Source organism: Nelumbo lutea, chromosome 4, assembly GCF_056320005.1.
Source record: "Nelumbo lutea isolate HS-2025 chromosome 4, American lotus-T2T, whole genome shotgun sequence".
Lineage (NCBI taxonomy): Eukaryota > Viridiplantae > Streptophyta > Magnoliopsida > Proteales > Nelumbonaceae > Nelumbo > Nelumbo lutea.
The window spans coordinates 78,474,296-78,496,714 of record NC_142687.1 but is presented as its reverse complement, the minus strand read 5'-3'; the positions used below and the strand labels follow the sequence as shown (position 1 = coordinate 78,496,714).

At 40.8% G+C, this 22,419-nt stretch overlaps 1 protein-coding gene across 1 annotated transcript in view; it reads right to left on the bottom strand.

Annotated features, from left to right (window-relative positions):
* The window catches only part of LOC148861208 (uncharacterized), a 50,388-nt gene extending 29,604 nt beyond the window's left edge, over nt 1-20,784 (bottom strand). The window contains exon 1 of the mRNA XM_088985022.1: nt 20,537-20,784. Within this exon, the coding sequence (XP_088841148.1) occupies nt 20,537-20,784 (248 nt within the window). The remainder of the gene's footprint in view (nt 1-20,536) is intronic.
* Nucleotides 20,785-22,419: the final 1,635 nt, after the last annotated feature.

Genomic DNA, 22,419 nt, shown 5'->3' with positions numbered 1-22,419 from the left:
ACTATTAGGAATGAGAGGAGAAAAACTCCCTAGCCCGGTGTTTCATCATCGCCTCCTTGGACAACTCAATACAGAGGTAGTTCGATCAGATCGAACATGCCAAGGACATACTGGACAGCCTGAGGATGATGTATGAAGAGCAGAATCATTTTACTCGGCAAAAGGTCTTGAAGCAGTTCTTGACCACTCAAATGTCCAAGGGCCAACAAGTTCATGACCATTGTCTTCGGATGATGGGTTACATCAACGAATTGGAGGCTCTTGGATCTGGGCTGGACCTCGCAACCCAGATAGACGCTATCCTAAATTCTTTGCCCCCTTCCTTTAATCCATTCATCATTAACTATAACTTGAACAAGTTGAATGTCAGCTTGCAAGAGCTCAGCAATATGTTGCAAAGAGCTGAAGAACTAATTAAAAAGGATGAGCCTGCAGCTATGCTTGTTGAAACGAGCAAAACGGGCAAGAGAAAGAGGAAGGCAAAGAAGCCTCAGAATAAAGCCAATAAGAGAAAAAGGAAGAAGAAATGTTTGCAAAAGGTTTTAATTCCCGGGATCCATACTTGAGAGAGTGCAACACTGTTCCTTGCAGCCGAGGGAGAAGTCCTTTCTTGTCGAGCAGTGTATGATCATTATGGGCTGAGAGGTTAACTGTAAGGCCATTGAGGACAATACCTGATGGGCTAATCTTGCATCTGCCCATAGTCCCTGGGTGTTACAAGGTGGCTTGGCCCAGGGACCACTTAGGGTAAGTGTTGGGCCCATAGAGCCCATCTGATGGGTTTCAGGAGGTGCACTGTCCATAACAGTGTATTCGGCCAGGCCTTGTAATAAAGGTTGGGCTGAACCCATGTGGCTAATGTGTAGATCAATGTTTGGGTCTCACGCCATACAAGGAAGCCCAACTGGGCAGCAGTTTGGAAGGCTTAATGAATACATAACCCTAAATGGGCCTTAACCCCATTTCGAACTGGGCTAATTTGATTAGTCTTTAAGGGGCGAATTCTGAGATAAGATCAGCTGATAGGATTGGGCCCACACCCTATTCACTTAGAGAGTCCAAGATCTAAATGACATTTAGATTTGGAAACTTCCTAATTAGATTAGGAACTGGCTGTTCTAATCTGCAGATAAGATAAGGATTATCCCTTATCTTAAAGGGACTTCTAATCCAGATATGATTTGGGTTAGCAACTCCTAATGGGATTAGGAGCTGATCCCTTTAAGTCTATAAAAGGAAGAGGTGTTAGACAGTTTTGTATGCCCTTAGCTTCAATCAAAATTGATGTACTTTATGAGTTTATTGTAAATGAATAAAAGTGCATATTTGATTCATGTTCCCTTGGCATGTTTCTGTGTAATACCCTTAAACTGGAAACTTAATGCTTAATGAGAATCGTGTTAGTTTAGAATGTTCACAGCCAGTGGGTCGGTTTGGGGAGACCTATCCTGACAAGGCTGACACTGTGGTGCCACCAAGTCGGTTGGGGTGGCTTGTCTCAGCTACCGAGGTGAGACCCTAGGCACATACAGTGTGGGATTAATTGAATCTTTGAACTGGACCAGATTTCTAGTATTGCCTTGGACCTTGGAGATTGATAGGCAAAACTGGAAAGTTACACCCGACCCCTAGACTCGATTATGATACTACACTAGGTGTCGGATCGGACTGTCTTTGGTGTACCAATCAGTGAGATCCTTAGCGGGGGTCAAAACCTGGGTATGTTGGGACAGTCTGAGAATTCATCTGAGTGGGTGATCATAGTGACAAGATCAGCCCCTTTGTCGGACAAAGGTAATGATCGGGGATGCACTCTCACTGATGGAAACCAAGACTGCCGACAGCCGATTTCAACCATTGAGATTTGTTTTGCAAAATATATTTTCCATGAGATATAAAAGTATATATATTATGGTTTCTAAAATGTTTGCAAAAAGGTTTTAATTCCCAGGATCCATATAAGTGGAGAGTGCAACACTGTTCCTTGCAGCCGAGGGAGAGGTCCTCTCTTGTCGGGCAGTGTATGATCGTTAAGGGCTGAGAGGTTAAGTGTAAGGCCATTGAGGATAATACCTAATGGGCTAATCTTGCATCTGCCCACAGTCCCTGGGTGTTACAAGGTGGCTTGGCCCAAGGACCACTTAGGTTAAGTGTTGGGCCCATACAGCCCATTCGATGGGTTTCAGGGGGTGCACTGTCCTTAACAGTGTATTCGACCAGGCCTTGTAACAAAGGCTGGGCCGAACCCATGTGGCTGATGTGTAGATCAATGCTTGGGTCCCACGCCATACAAGGAAGCCTAACTGGGCAGTAGTTAGGAAGGTTAAGTGAGCACATAAGCCTAATGGGCCTAAAGCCCATTTCGAACTGGGCTATTTATTTAGTTAATTAAAGGGGTGAATTCTGAGATGGATTAGCATATAGGATAGGGTCTTAATCCTATCCACTCAGAGAGTCCAGATCTAAATGTGATTCAAATCTAGAAACCTCCTAATGGGATTAGGAGAAAGCTGATCTAATATGCAGATAAGATAAGGGTTTATCCTTATCACTAGAAGAGAAGGCTGATCCAAATATGATTTGGATAAGCAGCTCCTAATGGGATTAGAAACTGATCTTTTAAGTTAACAAAAGAAGGAGGGGGCGGCAGCCTTTAGGAGATATACATCAGATCCTCTTTAGTGCTGAAATCAAGAAGAGAGAATTCTACACCCTGCGAATACTCTCTTGCCGCCTCCCTGTTCTTGCCGCCCTGTTTGCTAGTTCGATCTCCAGTTGTGGGAGAAGTCAAGATTGGATCTTGACATCAGTTCTTTGAGAAAGGATTGAAAGGAAACTATGCTCACGTACCATTCTACTGATTCTTGTGAAGGACAGAGTTCTTGGGGAAGAACACTACTGATTCTGCTCCATCCTGCACTGCGCCATCTTCAGTGGGAGCAGTCTTTGGATCCTTCCTTGGGCGTGAACACCTTCGTTGGGAGATATTACTTCTTCGTATCAGGTATAATTCTCTCCTATTCCTTTTGTTTCAAATCTAGTTCAGTTTAAGGTTCAAGAATGATCCTTGAAAATATGATTTTCTAAATAGGGAATGTGGTTCCCAGTTGAAGGGAGAGAAAAATTTTTGAAATTCGCCCCCTTATTCTGCAATCTTTGGGCGTCCATGGGATGGATCTCTCATCCCTTCAATGGTATCAGAGCCATGGTTCAAATCTTGAACCATTCTGTTTCAGATCTGAACCTGTGCAATTAGGGAGAAGGCGTTTTACCCAATTTGCGCAGATATGGATTTTGGGAAATTTGTTCCCAAAATAGATGGGCAAATAATCTGAAATTAATTTTAAATAAATCTGATTATTATTTAGAACTATTCTTTATAATTTTCTTGATTTATGGGTTGTTCGTACAAGAGGAGATCGAATTCTTGGTTTGAGTAGGGAACCTGTGATTTTGCAGTTCTTGAATTATTTTTGGGTCTGTAAATAATTATTTTTTATTTTCTAGACTCAATGTATAGGGGTGTCATAGACCAATGTGGGAGGGGCTTCACCAGAAAATGGGAACTCTCTCACGGTACCTTGGCGTTCACGAATATGATGGGTAAGCACTCACTGGACAAAAAGGTTTACTTGAAAATGACTCTGAACCCTATCTGACAGAGGCTAAAGGGAAAACTCATATGATGAGTGGATATGATCCTTCACAGAAAGGTGGTGGGGTTATGCAACTGAAACAGTTGGCTCCATGCACCCTATGTGATTTCCCACATTTCCAGAGATAACCCATAGTCTCCGTCACTGAGAAAGGAGGGAAATTTCAAAGACGAATAAATGGAAATGGATCGTAGATTAAAATCCATATCTATGAAATGAACATGAATCAAATTAGGTTGTGGACTGATGTTTGCTCTTTTATCAGAAAATGGCAAACGGATCTTTTGCAAAACTGCTTGATGACAACAAGTTGAAGGGCCCAAACTATGCTGACTGGTACAGGAACCTTATGCTGGTCCTAGCTTCTAAAAAGCTGGACAAAGTGGCAAAGTCACACTCTACTTAGGGACTACTGCAACTGTTGCAGCTACGGCCATAGGAACCGTGGAGTTAATTTTTAGAGAAGGAACAATTGTACTGAAAGACTGTCTTTATGTGCAAAATTTAAGGAGAAATTTGATTTCTATCTCAAAACTGTGCAGATGGTTATTTTGTCTTCTTTAGTAATACGATTACTATTAAAAGAAACAACAGATTCATTGCATACGGGGAACTAGAGAACGATCTATATGTTCTACATCCTTCTCTAGAAACTAACATAACCGAAACTACGTCAGCTGAAATCCCCAAGAAGAGAGCCCATGATACAGTTAATCCCACGTGTCTGTGGCATTATCGACTTGGCCCCATCAGTGTTGACCGAATCACAAGGTTGGTAAAGGATGGTCCTTTGGATTTTATAACTGTAGAAGATCTTCCCACTTGTGAGCCTTGCCTACAAAGCAAGATGACGAAATGGCCATTTATCGGTAAGCCTGAAAGATGTATAAGCACACTTGACCTAATACATACTGATGTATGTGGTCCCCTGAGTGTTAGGACACAAAATCAACACGTGTTTTTCATCACCTTCACAGATGATTTTTCACGATACGGTTACGTGTACCTAATGAGACACAAGTCTGAATCCTTTGAAAAGTTCAAAGAGTTTAGACAAGAGGTCGAGAAACATTTAGGGAGAGAAATTAAGGCCCTTCGATCAGATCAAGGTGGTGAGTATCTCTCTGACGAATTCAGGGACTACTTAAAGGACAATGGGATAGTATCACAATTAGCTCCTCCTGCTACACCACAACTTAATGGTGTTTCGGAGAGGAGAAATAGGACCTTATTGGATATGGTCCAGTTGCTTCTCATACACTCAGAGTTACCCACATCCTTTTGGGGTTACGGATTAGAGACTACGATTTATGTGCTGAATTGGGTTCCAACCAAATCAGTTCCGAATACTCCATATGAACTTTGGACCGGAAGGAAACCAAGTGTCAGACACTTGAAGATTTGGGGTTGTCTAGCACACGTTAAAAGAACGAGTGTAGACAAGTTGGAATCCAAGACCAGCCGTTGCCTATTTGTAGGCTACCCAAAAGGCTCTATATGTTACCTATTCTATGACCCAAGTGAGCAGAAAGTGTTCTGCAGTCGTAATGCGCAATTCATGGAAACCGACTATATCCTGGACACCCATTGTCAGGAAGTTGTTCTTGATGAGGAGAGCTCAGGAGCAGTGGGAGATGTCCCACAAGTACCAGGTCTTGACCAACCTAGAAAATCGACTCGGGTATCCAGGCCACCAGTCTGTTATGGTTATGACCAGGATAGTTACTTGGTGGAAACCTTGACTAGTGAGGAGGATCCCATGACTTACACGGAAGCTATGTTGGACATAGATTCCCAGAAGTGGGTGGAGGCCATGAGAGCAGTGATGGGCTCAATGGAGACCAATGGAGTCTAGACTCTAGTAGATCCGCCCTCCGGGGTAAAAGCAATCGGTTGCAAATGGATTTACAAGAGGAAGAAGGGCCCCGATGGTAAAGTTGAGACCTTCAAGGCTCGTCTGGTGGCAAAAGGGTACACTCGGAAAGAGGGCATCGATTATGAGGAAACCTTTTCGCTTGTGGCCATGCTGAAATCCATTAGGATCCTGCTAGCTGTAGCAGCATACCATGATTATGAGATTTGGCAAATGGATGTCAAAACTGCATTCCTAAATGGATATCTTATTGAAGATATCTATATGCAGTAGCCGCAAGACTTCATTGCTGCAGGTCAAGAAAACATGGTATGTAAACTTAATAAATCCATTTATGGACTTAAGCAAGCTTGTAGAAGTTGGAACATCCGTTTTGACTCTGCCGTCAAATCGTTTGACTTCGAGCAGAATCCGGATGAAACCTGTGTCTACAATAAGTACAGTGGAGATAAGGTTACCTTCTTGGTTCTGTATGTAGATAACATTCTACTCATTGGGAATGATGTAGGTATGTTAACTACGGTGAAAGTATGGCTATCACAGCAATTCTCCATGAAAGATCTTGGAGAAGCCTCCTATATACTGGGTCTTCGACTCTATAGAGATAGATCGAAGCAGATAATAGGATTATCCCAATCTGCCTACATTGACAAAATAGTCAAAAGATACAGCATGGAAAACTCCAAGAAAGGAAATGTTCCTTTCAGGCACGGAGTCACTCTCTCCAAGAAGATGTCTCCCAAGACTTCTGAGGAGATTGATGGCATGAAAGACGTTCTCTATGCCTCTGCCGTAAGGAGCATCATGTATGCCATCCTGTGCACTCGCCCTGACATTGCTCAGGTAGTGAGTGTAGTAAGCAGATTTCAGGCCAACCCAGGGCAGGAGCACTGAACTGTTGTGAAAAACATACTTAAGTACCTTCGAAAGACAAAAGAGTTTTGTCTAGTATTCGATGGTAATTCACTACAGATCCAAGGGTATACAGATACCGATTTCCAGTTGGATCCAGATGATAGAAAGTCTACATCTGGATATATTTTCACGATAGTTCCTGAGTGTCAGCAAACAGGGGTCCTAAGTTGCAAATTAATAGTCCACAACCCAAGCTGAGCGCATTGCCGTAAGTGAGGCTGCCTTATGAATGAAGGTGTTCATTCATGAATTTGGAATTCAGCACATCACCCATTCCATTGTTGTATGACAACACTGGACCTACGGGAGGATTATAGTAAGAGGTAGCATCAGCGGAGAATGTGGTAGACCCATTGACTAAGCCACTGACACAGAAAGTGTTTGAGAAACACGTGGAAAGCATGGGACTCCGGCTAGTACCTGATTGGACCTAAGTGCAAGTGGGAGCTGTTAGACAGTTTTGTATGCCCTTAGCTTCAATCAAAATTGATGTACTTTATGAGTTTAGTAAATGAATAAAAGTGCATATTTGATTTATGTTCCCTTGGTATGTTTCTGTGTAATACCCTTAAACTGGACACTTAATGAGACTCATGTTAGTTTAGAATGTTCACAGCCAGTGGGTCGGTCTGGGGAGACCTATCCTGACAAGGCTGACACTGTGGTGCCACCAAGTCGGTTGGGGTGGCTTGTCTCAGCTACCGGGGTGAGACCCTAGGCACATACAGTGTGGGATTAATTGAATCTTTAAACTGGTCTAGATTTCCAGTATTGCCCTGGACCTTGGAGATTGATGGGCAAAACTGGAAAGTTACACCCGACCCCTAGACTCGATTATGATATTGCACTAGGTGTCGGATCGGGTTGTCTTTGATGTACCAATCAGTGAGATCCTTAGTGGGGGTCAAAACCTGGGTATGTTGGGACAGTCTGAGAATTCATCTGAGTGGGTGATCATAGTGATAGGATCAGCCCCTTTGTCAGACAAAGGTAATGATCGGGGATGCACTCTCACTGGTGGACAGAGTTCTTAGCGAAAAACACTACTGATTCTGCTCCATCCTACACTGCACCATCTTCAGTGGGAGCAATCTTTGGATCCTTACTTGGGCATGAACACCTTTGTTGGGAGATATTATTTCTCCGTATCAGGTATAATTCTCTCCTATTCCTTTTGGTTCAGATCTGGTTCAGTTTAAGGTTTAAGAATGATCCTTGAAAATATGATTTTCTAAATAGGGAATGTGATTCCCAATTGAAGGGAGAGAAAAATTTTTGAAATTCGCCCCCTTATTCCGCAATCTTTGGGCATCCATGAGATGGATCTCTCATCCCTTCAAAAGGGGGCGGCAGCCTTTAGACACAACATTCAACAGACTCAAGTCTTGTCTTCAGAGCTGAGATCACAAAAGAGAGAATTCTGCACCCTACAAATTCTCTTTAGCTGCCTCCTTCCTGCTGCCGCCGCCTATAGCAGTTCGGTCTCCATTCCTTGGGAGAAATCAAGATTGGATCTTGATTCCAATCTTTTGGAGAAAAGATTAGTAGGAGTTGTATTCACAAGCCGTCCATGTGATTCTTGGGAAGAATCAGGTTCTTAGGAAGGACACTGCTGATTCTGCTCTACCTTGCACTGCACCATCTTCAGTAGGAGCAGATTTTGGTTTCTTCCTTGGGCGTGAACACCTCCATTGAGAGATATTATTTCTTTGTATCAGGTATTATCTCTCTCTCCTCCTTTTGGTTCAGATCTGGTTCAGTTTATGGTTCAAGAATGATCATTGAAAATATGATTTTCTAAATAGGGAATTCGATTCCCAGTTGAAGGGAAAGAAAAATTTTTGAAATTCGCCCCCTTTATTCCTTAATCTTGGACGTCCATATGATGGATTTCCTATCCCTTCATATAAGGCCTAGACGAGCACAAAAGGGACTTGGCCTGCTTCACTTCCATCCCTACATAGTATTTGTTTTCTAAGGTAACGATTTCAGTTAAACACGAATGGATTCGTCTTCATTTCCCTTTTTCTTTCAATTCTTTTATCATTCTCTCCGTGTTCGCTAATAATTCATGATCTTACCTTCAGGTGGTGACAACGAGTAAAGTTACAAGGCAAGATAGAATGTGTGCATGGAGTGAGCTCCAAAGAGCTGCTAAAGAGGAGAACAAGGCCATTTTACGGGAAGGTTGACAAGCATAGTCTAATGTACGCAGGTAATATATGAAAGTCTAATCAGCAATACATTAAGAAGTGAGAAACATTGTACACAAAGAAATTCATTGAAAAAATCCCAATGTAATACTGTTGGCTTGTTGAAAGTCTAATCAGCAAAACAATTAAGAAAGCAGGAATGAGAAATTCATGGAAGTTGGATACTGAGTCCATTTAGTGACTGAGGCCTATGCTCACTTTGTTTTAAATGGAAATGAACCACCATTGAATTTATTCTGCCGTAAGAGTTCCCTTTTGTATGGAAGCATGATAGGGGAATTGATAACACCACAAGAAAATAGAAAAAAAAAACAAATTAGATAGAAAGTAAATAAATATTACAAAACTCAAGGATTCATGTGATTCAGCGAGTATTTTAAAAGTGAAAGGCGCAAAAGAAGTGCAAGGGCCATTTGTGCTTGAGGTGTAAGGGGAGGTGTACACATTTTTAAAGCAAGGCGCAAAAATGCAAAAAAAAATATATATATATATCTAAAAAATTCCAAAAATGCATGTAAATTACGTTCTTACTGTATGGATTCGTGCCTTAGGTGCAAGGTGAGGTGCGTGCATTTTTCTAGCAACCTTATGGATTCATGGTGTACACTTTATTATACAGTTCTTGCTAGCAACCATTCCATAACACGAACCTCCCTGTTTTTCTAGATAATATGTTTATAAATTACGTTGATGTGTTGCTTGGATCATGTGATGGATATTTCTCCACAGCATCTAACTGATATTATTTCAATGTATAGAAATTACAGCTTTTAAGTATTTTCTGGTTTCAAAATACCCATTCTTTACCTCAGGCTGAATTTACTCTTCTTTTAATAGGGAGCCTTGATAAACCCATATGGCGACCTTATATCCAACGAGACTGGTGGTTTGGGCATTATGAGATGGATGATCTACAGGACTCACTGAGCCGGTTATCGAGATTTAGGCCATGTTTGGTTTACTTATCTAGGCCTCATTCTCTTAATTCTTGCTCATTATAGGCAAGAATGGGCAAGAATGAATTGCATTAGACTGTTTGGTTATAAAATTTTTGCCAACGGCTACATTTTTTTTAGAATGAAAATCAGCCCCATAGTATAAAAATTGACTAACTTGCAGCATGAAATATAATCATGCCCCATCTTGCTCATTTCATTCTTTGAGGAAACTACCTATAAAATTGTTGTCATAGATGTTTACTTTTGCGAAATTTTTACAAAAGCACTTTTGTAAAAGTACTTTTATGAAAGCACTTTTATAAAACTACTTTTACAAGAAAGCACATTTATGAAAGCACTTTTATGAAAGTACTTTTACATGAAATCATTTTAACGGAAGTACTTTTACGAAAGTACTTTTATAAAAGCACTTTTACAGAAGTACTTTTACAAAAGCACTTTTATGGAAGTACTTTAGTAAAAACACTTTTACAGAAGTATTTTTATGAAAGCACTTTTATAAAAGCACTTTAGAAAGCACTTATATAAAAGTATTTTACTAGAGCAGTTTTACGAAAGTACTTTTATAAACACTTTTATGAAAACACTTATGAAATTACTTTTATAAAAGCACTTTGTACTTTTGCAAAAGCACACTTTTATAAAACCACTTTTATGAATGTACTTTTATAAAAGCAATTTTATGGAATTACTTTTATGAAAGCACTTTTACAAAGTACTTTTATAAAAGCACTTTTATAAAAGTACTTTTACGAAAGCACATTTATGGAAGTACTTTTATGGAAGTACTTTTATGAAAGTACTTTTATGGAAGTACTTTTATGAAAGCACTTTTACAAAATCACTTTTAGGAAAGCACTTTTATAAAATCGCTTTTATTAAAGTACTATAAAAGCACTTTTACAAAAGTACTTTTACAAAACGTCTATGCCAATTGGTCAACATTGACTATTGGAGACCAAGGTTGGCGGTTTGTTCGTGTAGCATCGTTTCATCGTATTTAGGCCATTTTATTCTTTGTAAAGTAACATTTCCTAGGTATCAAGAACCTTTGGAATCAGGGTACATTTGCCATAAAAGAAAAGCAATGATAAAAGCAACCCAATGTGAAAAACAATTATGATGTAGTGCAATTCGGGCACTCCTAGCTGACCGCTGACTAGCTCCTTGCTGGCAACGAGCGGGACCTGAGAAGATGAAAGGAAGGATTCCCGGGGGTTTACTCGGTGGGAATACTTCGATGCTTAAGTTAGTACTACTTTGCCCTGAGGGCTTTTATAGCGGCGCTCCTTGGGAGATCAGATATAATCGCCACTGGGCCCCCTGCTACAGCCGTTACCTGCCAGGGCTACGTAGGTGGCCGTTATGAAGTACTCCTTACCCGGGCGAGTGACACATCTCCAAAGTGACAGGCACGCCTCCACCTACTGAGAAACGTGGGTGCAGACTACCGAAAGGACAGGGACTGTGCCGTCAGTAGGGGATATGGCGCAGTTTGATTGGTACGGCCTGTCAGATAGAAACTTCCTGCTAAATGCTCGTGCAACCCATTCGCGAGCTACTTTGTAGTGAGCTAGGAATACTTTAGGAGTACCCTTAGTAGAATTATTCTTTGGGATGACTTGTCTGCTTGGGAGTTCGGGTGAGCTGGTTTTCTTAGCTTGCAAGCTGAAGTTGCCTCGGAATATCCCTTTGGGGGTAGCTCAGGGAACTCGGAGCTTGCGTCATGGCGAGCTGCTTTAGGGGCCCATTACTTAGCTGTACCGAGCCATAATACTGAGCTGTTGCTTACGTTGGGTCAGTGTCCACGTGTTGCTATTTCATAGATCGGGTCAAATCACCCTTCATCAATTGCCCCCCACTCCTCAGGCTAAGGGTATCACCTTAGCACGGGGAGTTTATGAAGCGCAATGGGCTGATTTGACCGAAATTCAAACTTGATTGACTACCCTCATTAAATCCGTTCGTGGGAATCAAGAGATCTTCTGTCTTCCCTGACTTTTTGGATTCCAAAAACGTGCTGAGGTGGCCTTTAATTCCGAATGTCGTGCGGCTGCGACTACCTCAATCGTGGAAGACATGCCGCCAATCGCCTTCGGTTTTCAAAAGGCATGTAGTCAGGAAATCTGTGAACTGTTGGATCAGCTTTGATCCAGGCCGTCAGTTTAAAAGGGCAGGGGCTATAAATAGGGGCCCCCCTCAGGCCCTACCTTCCTCCATGCCATCCTTTGGATTCTGAGGTCGCATACTTTGCCTAGCTTACTCGAGTTCCTTAGCCTGCTTCATTTCGTCTTACTCTGGTGAGTCCCAATCGCCTTTAGCCATGTCTGGGTACCCACGTCATGCCTATCACAGGGATGATAGCCAGGATGATGATGCTCCCTCAAGTTCGGGGGAAGCCTGGGAGCGTATCCCAGAGGCTCGGGAAGCCTCTGGTGATACGGCATCTACTTCTAGGGGAAGGGAGCCTGATACCTTTGGCCCTTCCTTAATGACAGCGGAGAGACTCAGGTCTTTGATCTGCTACTTTCATCTCCCTGGGGACCTGGTTTACAGCCTCCCTACTAGCAACTTCCCTTGGGAGCATGGTCCCAATGACATAGTAATCTTTCAAGAACAGGTTGAGGCTGGCTTGCATCTCCACCTGCACCCCTTGATAGTGGAGGTGCTAAATCATTTTAATGTCACCATTGACCAACTTCATCCCAACACCATTTGAAACATGGTTGAGACTATATCTTTGTGTTACGAGTACTGTCTCCCTTTAGATCTTGATATTTTTGCTTCTATCCTTTGTATAAAGAATGTTGCTCCTAGGGTTCCTGCGGAGAGACGCTTTTATTACCTCTCCCCCCGTCGTGGCTATAAGCTCTTATACGAGCTGCCAAATAAGACTCCCGCCTGGAAGCGGGACTACTTTGTGGTCCCTAACCCCGAGGGGTGGCCCTTTTCTACTACTTGGAGGGGTGCTATCCAGGACCCAGGGCCGAGCTGGACCCTGAGACTCAAAAAACGATGCTTTCTTGGGCATCGGTAGGCTTCCATTGCTCAGACTACTTAGCCGAGGAGAAGCTCGTGTAGGCAGGCTTGAGCCCGGGTAGGTCGGTCTTTTAGGTCGCGTAGTGCCTTGCGACTTGTTTACACATGCATTTTGTTTATTATCGGACTAATACATTGTGGTCTTGTGGTAGCCATCACGTCTAGTGCTGATTCACGCCACCTTCTCTCGGGTAGCCAGAGAGGCCAAGTGAAGAGGACGCACCCTGATGTGTGGCTCATTGTGACACTAGCAAGTGCACTAGCCGTTCAAGTAATAAAGTAGTGAGTGAAGTATCGTTCCCACGAGGATTTAGGAAACAATTACCAATACTAAATTGAGTACTTCTTATCTGATCAACAAATAATCAAAACTTTAATGAAAGCTAAAAAAAAAATCCTAAATTAAACTATCTAAATCATTGGCCCAATTGCCTTCAAATCAGGTTAGAATAGTAAGCAGTAAATGTCAATCTCAGAATTCAGCAATCTATCAATTTGGATTATTCGAATAAATCATGATTGAGCCTTGGTTTGGTGGAACCCCAAGGTCATGAACAGCCTCTCTCAAGCGCATGTTCATCCTATGCATGAGTGACAGTTCTTCTATCTCTAGCAAGAATCTAATCCCCATGCATGCATTTCTTCAAACACTTCTAAGGCATCAATTCAAATCTGAATTAATCACCAACTGAATTGTGCAAGTTATCTCTAACCTTGCACTCAATTCAGTTCTTGAATAGTAGATTTGAATTCCTAGAGTCTCTCTCAAGCACTCTAGGAATTCCAAGCTGTAGATTAATTCGGCCAATCTGAAAATTGCAGATCTGAATTCTCTTTCAAGCAATTCAGATCTTGCAATCTCAGATTTGAGAATTCAGATCTGAGTTTTGAAAGTTATTTGGCCGAATTACTCTACAATAACACCCTTATTCAAGAAATTTCAAGTATAATTCATGACCATTTGAATGAATCAAAAAGAATTAGATTGCTGAACTGAAATTTTACAAGTTGAAATACATCAAGGAAGAATGGAAACAAGGAGAAAGAAGAAAGAAAATATAACAAAGAAACTGAATTCGAATCAAAAGAGAATGAAACTACAAATGATTTATTACAAAAGATCTTTGAATCACAAACCCTCATTTCGAACTCACCTTCTCTTCTAGCTTGCTTGTCTTGAACTTCCTTCAGCCCTTCTTCTTCTTCTTCCTTGCGCCTAGCCTTCTTCTCTTCTCTTCTCTCAAGGTGGCCGAACCTCTAAGAGTGGGAGAGCCTTCCTCTCAAGCAATTTAACACCTCTCTCCCCTCATAGAGGCCTCCTTATATAGTTTTTCAAGGGGGCTCTTGCCCCTTCTTGAAGTCTCTAGAATTGGGTTTATTACACCCCTCATGAACCTTCTAGAGTGCTCCCTCCTTCTCTTCAAGAAACATCTAGGAGTTGCCGCCCCTAGTTCCCTTTGGGCTGCTATTTGGGCTACAACTTAGCTTGCTTTTGAGCTCATGTGGGCTACACTCTAGGCTGTTATTTGGGCTAAAAATGGGCTGGGCCAAAATTTCCTTCTTGCTAGGCTTCTTCCCTTGGGTTTTCCAAAGAGTTAGCTTGCACTACTTGGGCCGAATGAAACTCCCTTGCTCTCATGGCTGGGCCGGGCTGAACTTGATAAATTTTGGGCTTTCTTTTCTTGCTTTTGCCTTCCTTTTGTTGATTTGGCTCCCCCTGAAATCTTTCTTGCAATCAAGCTAAAATAGGGCAAAATCTAATTAAACCAGCATAAAATTTCATGCAAAAACCTCATAAAATATAGATAAATTGTAGGTTCATCAAATACCCCCACACTTAAGCTTTTGCTTGTCCTCAAGCAAAGACATCAGCCATAAACTTAACATTCCCCCCTTTTGTTCTCACCATTTACCTGGTGAACTTTTTAAGATAGAAATGCATTGAGTAGTTGGGGAACTTTTGTAAGTGCTCAACTCTTATTCTTGTAAATTACCATTTAAGATATGTATCAGATCCAAGGAAAGGAGAATATGAATTTCATCATAGTCTAGCCTTCACTCCTAATTCATATATAAATCAGCTCCTTAATTGTCAAGGTTACTAATCAAATTACACTAAGTTTCACATCTGTAACTAAATCTCAATGAGAGTTCAACTTTAGAGTGCCCCTCTGAACCTCGGTTGTCACCACAATTACTTATTTCTAAGGGTGAGTGCATCTTATGCTCCATCTCACCCTTTTCTTCTTCTTTTTTTTTTTTTCAGTGTGAGTGCATTTTATGCTCCATCTCACACACTTTTCTCTCTCTTTTATTTTTCTTTTTTTTTGTGAGTGCATCTTATGCTCCATCTCACACTGGTCACTTACTTGAGGTAGGTAAATAGGACTCATGTTCTGAGCTGCTAGTTTTACTATTCAGCTCAAAATAGCAGAGTCAATTTGGGCTTTTGTCCTTCTTTGCAATTATTGAACCTCAAGAATCAACATTTCAGATGTGCACTAGTTTTCTTGACCATTAACAATGAAATCAAGGGCTTCCATACACATGAAGGAAGTTAGGGCTAGTCATTCTGAAAGGCATATTCAGCTCCCCTTTTCTCCTGCATATATCAAATTGGGTCATTCACAAGAATAAAAACTTAACAAGTACATCAGTCTCCCTCAACTCATTGCATTCCTTCTTAAAAAAAATCATCAAATAAATAGTAATGAACTTGAGGGGTTCCAGTATTTTTTGGTTATGTCATTGCCTGCATATGTGTGTTGGGGTGAATGAGGTGCATGGTTTCAACCCCCATACCCTAGCCTCGGGATCACTCCCCCACACTTAAGATGAACATTGTCCTCAATGTTCGTAGTGTTAGGCAGTAACAATAAAACTAGCAAGAGCATCATCAAGTAATAGGAGGTATTTAGAGGACTTCCCTGAAGATCATTCTTAAATTCTGCAATATGTTGTCGGTGGAAAACTTCTTCTGCTAGAAATCACTTGCAAACTAGAAGAGGAGATCAGTAGCTTTGTTCTAACTAAAAATAATTTAAACCAAATAATAAAAAGACTACTATACACAATTCCAAACAATGTAAATAATTTAAGCAGTCTGTAATACACAACAGAAACTTACAAGGCCAAGAAGTTTGGATTCTATCTAACAAAAAAATAAATAAATAAATAAAATAAAAAAAAAACAAGATCAAAAGCCAATATAAATATCTCTTGGAATTTGATATGCAAGTGATAAACAAGTGATTTACAAGATTGAAACTAGCCTAGAAGTCTAAGAGTTCTTGAAATCAGCACACTACCTAAGTTATTTGATTTTTTTTTTTTGTGTGTGCTCAGATCTGCATTAGAATTTCAGCAATGTACGTGAACGTACGCAGATCTGATCCACACTAATAAATTTTCAAAGTAGAAAAACATAGCTCCATTACTGAAACTAAACCAACATTCAAGTGTGAAGTAGATGTTCAATGGAAAAGAGAGCTAGCTAAATCAGCAATGGAGTTTATTACACACTATTCTAAACTTAAATGAACATAAGTAAACAAATCTAAAATCTACTGTAAACAGATCTACAATCATTGCTGAATTTATTATCTTTAAGCTGCTCTTCAAGTTCTAACCAAAAAAAAAATTTCAGATTTGAAAACTTGACTTTTGAAAACAGTCACTTACAAAAACTCTAAACCTAATATCAATAAGTAGGTCTAAAATCTGTTGCAGTTAGGTCTGAAATAAGTTTGATCCCAAGAACTTAAGACTTCTCTTTCAAGTCCCAACTTAAATGTCTTGTATGCCTCAATTGATTGCAGAGACCTGAAATCAGATCTGCAATTTTATAATGAAAGCAGCCTTGTTTCAGATCTGAATACCATTACATCAAAAATATGAAGCTCTTTTTGGACCTCACAAACATCAGTCCTAATCCAATACAACCAATTCAGATTGGGTGCAAGTGATTTAAAAGATAATAAAACATCAAGTTCACAAAAATTTCAGATCATGTACTTATACTGCCTCTGATTCTCATGCACTTCAGAGCTGATTTTACCATTCATGGCTTAAATTTTCATCAATGAGGCAAGTCTGATGCATCAAATTGTGAATCGGGTGCTGTCACTACCCGAATTCACATCAAAATAGAGTGGGTTCAGGTCTGAGTTTAGATGAACTCAGATCTGAACCTAGCAGAATGTAGTCCTGCAACCGGCTGAACACAGATCTGAACTTCAAATCTGAGTTTCAGATTTGAAAACTCACATGCTATTTTTTCATTGTTTTCTTTTTCTTTTCTTTATCTATTTTTTTTCTTTTTTTTTTTTTAAATAAATTTAAAACAAAATACAGCAATGCAACCAAAATCTTTTTGGATGAGTGCAGGTCTGATTGATGAATGCAATTCAGATCTGAACTCATTTTAAATTTTTTTTTTTTTTCGGTTGAGTGCTGCAATTCTGCTATAGCAGATCTGAGTGCCGAATGCAACTCAGATCTGCAACACTCATGATTTTGTGATTTTTTTTTTCTTTTAGAGGGTAATAACTTCAAGATAGAAAGCAAAACAGGTCCCCTTTTATTAAAATTAAACTGAAACAAGGAAAATAAAGTAATCTACTAAAGAGAAAAGAAGCATAACTACAGTAATACATCAATTGCATTCAAAGCAAAAATGAAAAATTAAGCAAATTAAACCAACTATGAATGCAATGCTGAAGAACTACATCTGAAGAACTACATCTACCAGCTACACTAAATCAGCAAACAAATATGAAGTAGATCATCAATGGGAAAGAGAGCTAACTAGATCAGCAGTGGAGTTTCATGCTAATTGTTGTACTATAGCAGCCATGCTACAGCTCTGAATGCTAGTGGAATGCACTGCTGCTTTCATTGAATATTTGAGGCATCACAATTAGTCAATCCAAGCACACATCCTCAGCAAATTTAGATTGGGTACAAGTGGGTAAAGCCAAGAATTCAGTCCACCCAGAATTCATAGTATGCTCTGTATCAGTTCAGTCCTCACATCATATCAACTGCATTTCAGATTTGAATTTCTCTCATTCCTTGCTATCCATTCACCCTTGAGGCAGATTGGATGTATCATAGGGTGGATTGGGGTAGTGATGGCACCCAATTCACCTCAAACTTGCATCGGTTCAGATCTGAGTTCAGAGGAATTCAGATCTGAACTGAGCAGATCTGTAACAGCGGAATTCAGATCTGAACTCAAGTCTGAGTTTGGATCTGAATTCTCAATTGCCTTACCTTCAGTCATTGCTACCAAATTGCCTTTGAGGAGTAGCAGAAGTGTCCTAGGGTAAATTGGGGTGGTTATGATACCCAATTCACCTCAAATTTGCATCATTTCAGATCTGTGTTAAGAGGAACTCAGATCTGAACTGTTGCAAATCTGATGTAGCAGAATTCAGATCTGAACTCAGATCTGAGTGCTGATCTGAATTCTCAATTGCCCCTCTTTTTGTTCATATTATCTCTTTTTTTTTCTCCTTTTCACTCTATAAATTTTTTTTTTGTAAAGAAAAAAAATAAAAATAAATGGCAGAAACACAAACTAACTAAGTCTTTTTGGCAGAGTGCTGCAGGTCTGAGTTCTGCTGATCTGAGTGCTGAATGCACCTCAGATCTGCAACACTTATGTTGTTATGAATTTTTCTTCTTTTTTTTTTTTTGAAGGTAACAACACCAAGATTGAAAGGAAATCAAATCTACCTTTATTAAAATGAAACTAAAACCAGAAAAAAAAAATAATCTACTTAAGAAAGAAGAAACATAACTACAGTAGTACAGCAGTTGCGTTCAAAGCTAAAATGTAAAATTAAGCAAATTAAACCAACTATGAATGCAATGCTGAATGATACCAGATTAAGAATGCTCAATGTTTCCTAATATTGCTTCTATAAATCCCCGGCAACGGCGCCAAAAACTTGATGTGTGGCTCATTGTGACACTAGCAAGTGCACTAGCCGTTCAAGTAATAAAGTAGTGAGTGAAGTATCGTTCCCACGAGGATTTAGGAAACAATTACCAATACTAAATTGAGCACTTCTTATCTGATCAACAAATAATCAAAACTTTAATGAAAGCTAAAAAAAAAATCCTAAATTAAAATCTATCTAAATCATTGGCCCAATTGCCTTCAAATCAGGTTAGAAGAGTAAGCAGTAAATGTCAATCTCAGAATTCAGCAATCTATCAATTTGGATCATTCGAATAAATCATGATTGAGCCTTGGTTAGGTGAAACCCCAAGGTCATGAACAGCCTCTCTCAAGCGCATGTTCATCCTATGCATGAGTGACGGTTCTTCTATCTCTAGCAAGAATCTAATCCCCATGCATGCATTTCTTCAAACACTTCTAAGGCATCAATTCAAATCTGAATTGATCACCAACTGAATTGTGCAAGTTATCTCTAACCTTGCACTAAATTCAGTTCTTGAATAGTAGATCTGAATTCCTAGAGTTTCTCTCAAGCACTCTAGAAATTCCAAGCTGTAGATTAATTCGGCCAATCTGAAAATTGCAGATCTGAATTCTCTTTCAAGCAATTCAGATCTTGCAATCTCAGATCTGAGAATTCAGATCTGAGTTTTGAAGGTTATTTGGCCGAATTACTCTACAATAACACCCTTATTCAAGAAACTTCAAGTATAATTCATGACCATTTGAATGAATCAAAAAGAATTAGATTGCTGAACTAAAATTTTACAAGTTGAAATACATCAAGGAAGAATGGAAACAAGGAGAAAGAAGAAAGAAAATATAACAAAGAAACTGAATTCGAATCAAAAGAGAATGAAACTACAAATGATTTATTACAAAAGATCTTTGAATCACAAACCCTCATTTCGAACTCACCTTCTCTTCTAGCTTGCTTGTCTTGAACTTCCTTCAGCCCTTCTTCTTCTTCTTCCTTGCGCCTAGCCTTCTTCTCTTCTCTTCTCTCAAGGTGGCCGAACCTCTAAGAGTGGGAGAGCCTTCCTCTCAAGCAATTGAACACCTCTCTCCCCTCATAGAGGCCTCCTTATATAGTTTTTCAAGGGGGCTCTTGCCCCTTCTTGAAGTCTCTAGAATTGGGTGTATTACATCCCTCATGAACCTTCTAGAGTGCTCCCTCCTTCTCTTCAAGAAACATTTAGGAGTTGCCGCCCCTAGCTCCCTTTGAGCTGCTATTTGGGCTACAACTTAGCTTGCTTTTGAGCTCATGTGGGCTACACTCTAGGTTGTTATTTGGGCTAAAAATGGGCTGGGCCGAAATTTCCTTCTTGCTAGGCTTCTTCCCTTGGGTTTTCCAAAGAGTTAGCTTGCACTACTTGGGCCGAATGAAACTCCCTTGCTCTCATGGCTGGGCCGGGCTGAACTTGATAAATTTTGGGCTTTCTTTTCTTGCTTTTGCCTTCTTTTTGTTGATTTGGCTCCCCCTGAAATCTTTCTTGCAATCAAGCTAAAATAGGGCAAAATCTAATTAAACCAGCATAAAATTTCATGCAAAAACCTCATAAAATATAGATAAATTGTAGGTTCATCACGCCCCGACCGAACCCTGCCTTCGGGAAGCACTGAGTTCAGGTCCGCCGAGTTGGTCCTTCCCTCTCCTTCTTCCGAGGTTTTGATGCCCCCCCGAGGGGACTAGTGGGACTAACCCTAGGGGAAGCGAACTCCCTCAATCAGGGGAGGTATCCTTCAACCCCCTTCAGCCCCATCCTTACCCCCGATTCCCAGTGGGAAACTGGGAAGGGGTAAATGATTATCTGGTAGCCTGCCGGAGGAGCCGGAAAGCAGTTACCAATGATGAAATTGCTTAGTGAGAAAAAATGAAGCCTGGGGATTTATCCGTGTTCGCCTCTGCTCACTGTATGGTGGTAAGTGACATTTTTCCCTCTTCTCTTGTTTTCCCCTTTCCCGCTGTCTTCTGATCTTTCTTTCTTGCCGATAGGTAAATTCTGCCATTCATGCCATGGCTTTCCAGATGCACATCCATTGCGTCGACGCTCTTGACTAGCGTGCTACCAACCAGAAGCTCCAAGTCGAGCTTGACCAGATCCGGGGTGAGCTCCAGCACACCCGCAAGGGGAGTGAGTCTCAGGAGCTGCTCGTCCATGACCAGGAAGCTCAAATCACTTGGTTTACTGAAGAGAGCACACGCTACAGGGAGGAGTCGTCGAGGATGGCTGGGGAGAGGGAGCTTCTCAGGCAGCAGGTGCGGGACTTGGAGTCCACTCTTTTGAATCGGACCCAAAACTTTGATCAGATGGTGGAGGATGAGGAGAGAAAGCGGTCTGGGATTTTAAAGACTCCCAGGAATTTCATGACCTCCAGGCGGAGTATGGTTCACGTTCATACTGCTCAGGGTTTAAGCTCTGGTGGTGGCTGGTTCGAAAGAAGTTCTCCATGAAGGGATAGGAAACCATCATATGAACCCCCAAGATTGTGGAATAAAGGGGGGGCGAATTTCAAAAATTTTTCTTTCCCTTCAACTGGGAATCGAATTCCCTATTTAGAAAATCATATTTTCAAGGATCATTCTTGAACCATAAACTGAACCAGATCTGAACCAAAAGGAGGAGAGAGAGATAATACCTGATACAGAGAAATAATATCTCTCAACGGAGGTGTTCACGCCCAAGGTAGAAACCAAAATCTGCTCCCACTGAAGATGGCGCAGTGCAGGGTGGAGCAGAATTAGCAGTGTCCTTCCTAAGAACTTGATTCTTCCCAGGAATCACCTGGGCAACTAGTGAATACAACTCCTACCAATCTTTTTTCCAAAAGATTGGAATCAAGATCTGATCTTGATTTCTCCCAAGCAATGATGACCGAACTGCTATAGGCGGCGGCTGTAGGAAGGAGGCGGCTAGAGAGAATTTGCAGGGTGCAGAATTCTCTCCTCCGTGATCTCAACTCTGAAGATCAGACTGTTGCTAGTGATTGTGTGTCTAAAGGCTGCCGCCCCCTCTTCCTTTTATAGACTTAAAGGGATCAGCTCCTAATCCCATTAGGAGTTGCTAACCCAAATCATATCTGGATTAGAAGTCCCTTTAAGATAAGGGATAAACCTTATCTTATCTGCAGATTAGATCAGCCAGTTCCTAATCTAATTAGGAAGTTTCCAAATCTAAATCTCATTTAGATCTTGGATTCTCTGAATGGATAGGGTGTGGGCCCAATCCTATCAGCTGATCTTATCTCAGAATTCGCCCCTTAAAGACTAATCAAATTAGCCCAGTTCGAAATGGGCTTAAGGCCCATTTAGGGTTATGTATTCATTAAACCTTCCAAACTGCTGCCCAGTTGGGCTTCCTTGTATGGCGTGGGACCCAAACATTGTTCTACATATCAGCCACATGGGTTCAGCCCAGCCTTTGTTACAAGGCCTGGCCGAATACACTGTTATGGACAGTGCACCTCCTGAAACCCATCAGATGGGCTCTATGGGCCCAACACTTACCCTAAGTGGTCCCTGGGCCAAGCCACCTTGTAACACCCAGGGACTGTGGGCAGATGCAAGATTAGCCCATCAGGTATTATCCTCAATGCCCTTACACTTAACCTCTTAGCCCATAATGATCATACACTGCCCGACAAAAGAGGACCTCTCCCTCGGCTGCAAGGAACAATGTTGCACTCTCTCAAGTATGGATCCCGGGAATTAAAACCTTTTGCAAACATTTCAAAACCATAATATATATACTTTTTATATCTCGTATAAAATATATTTTGCAAAACAAATCTCAAT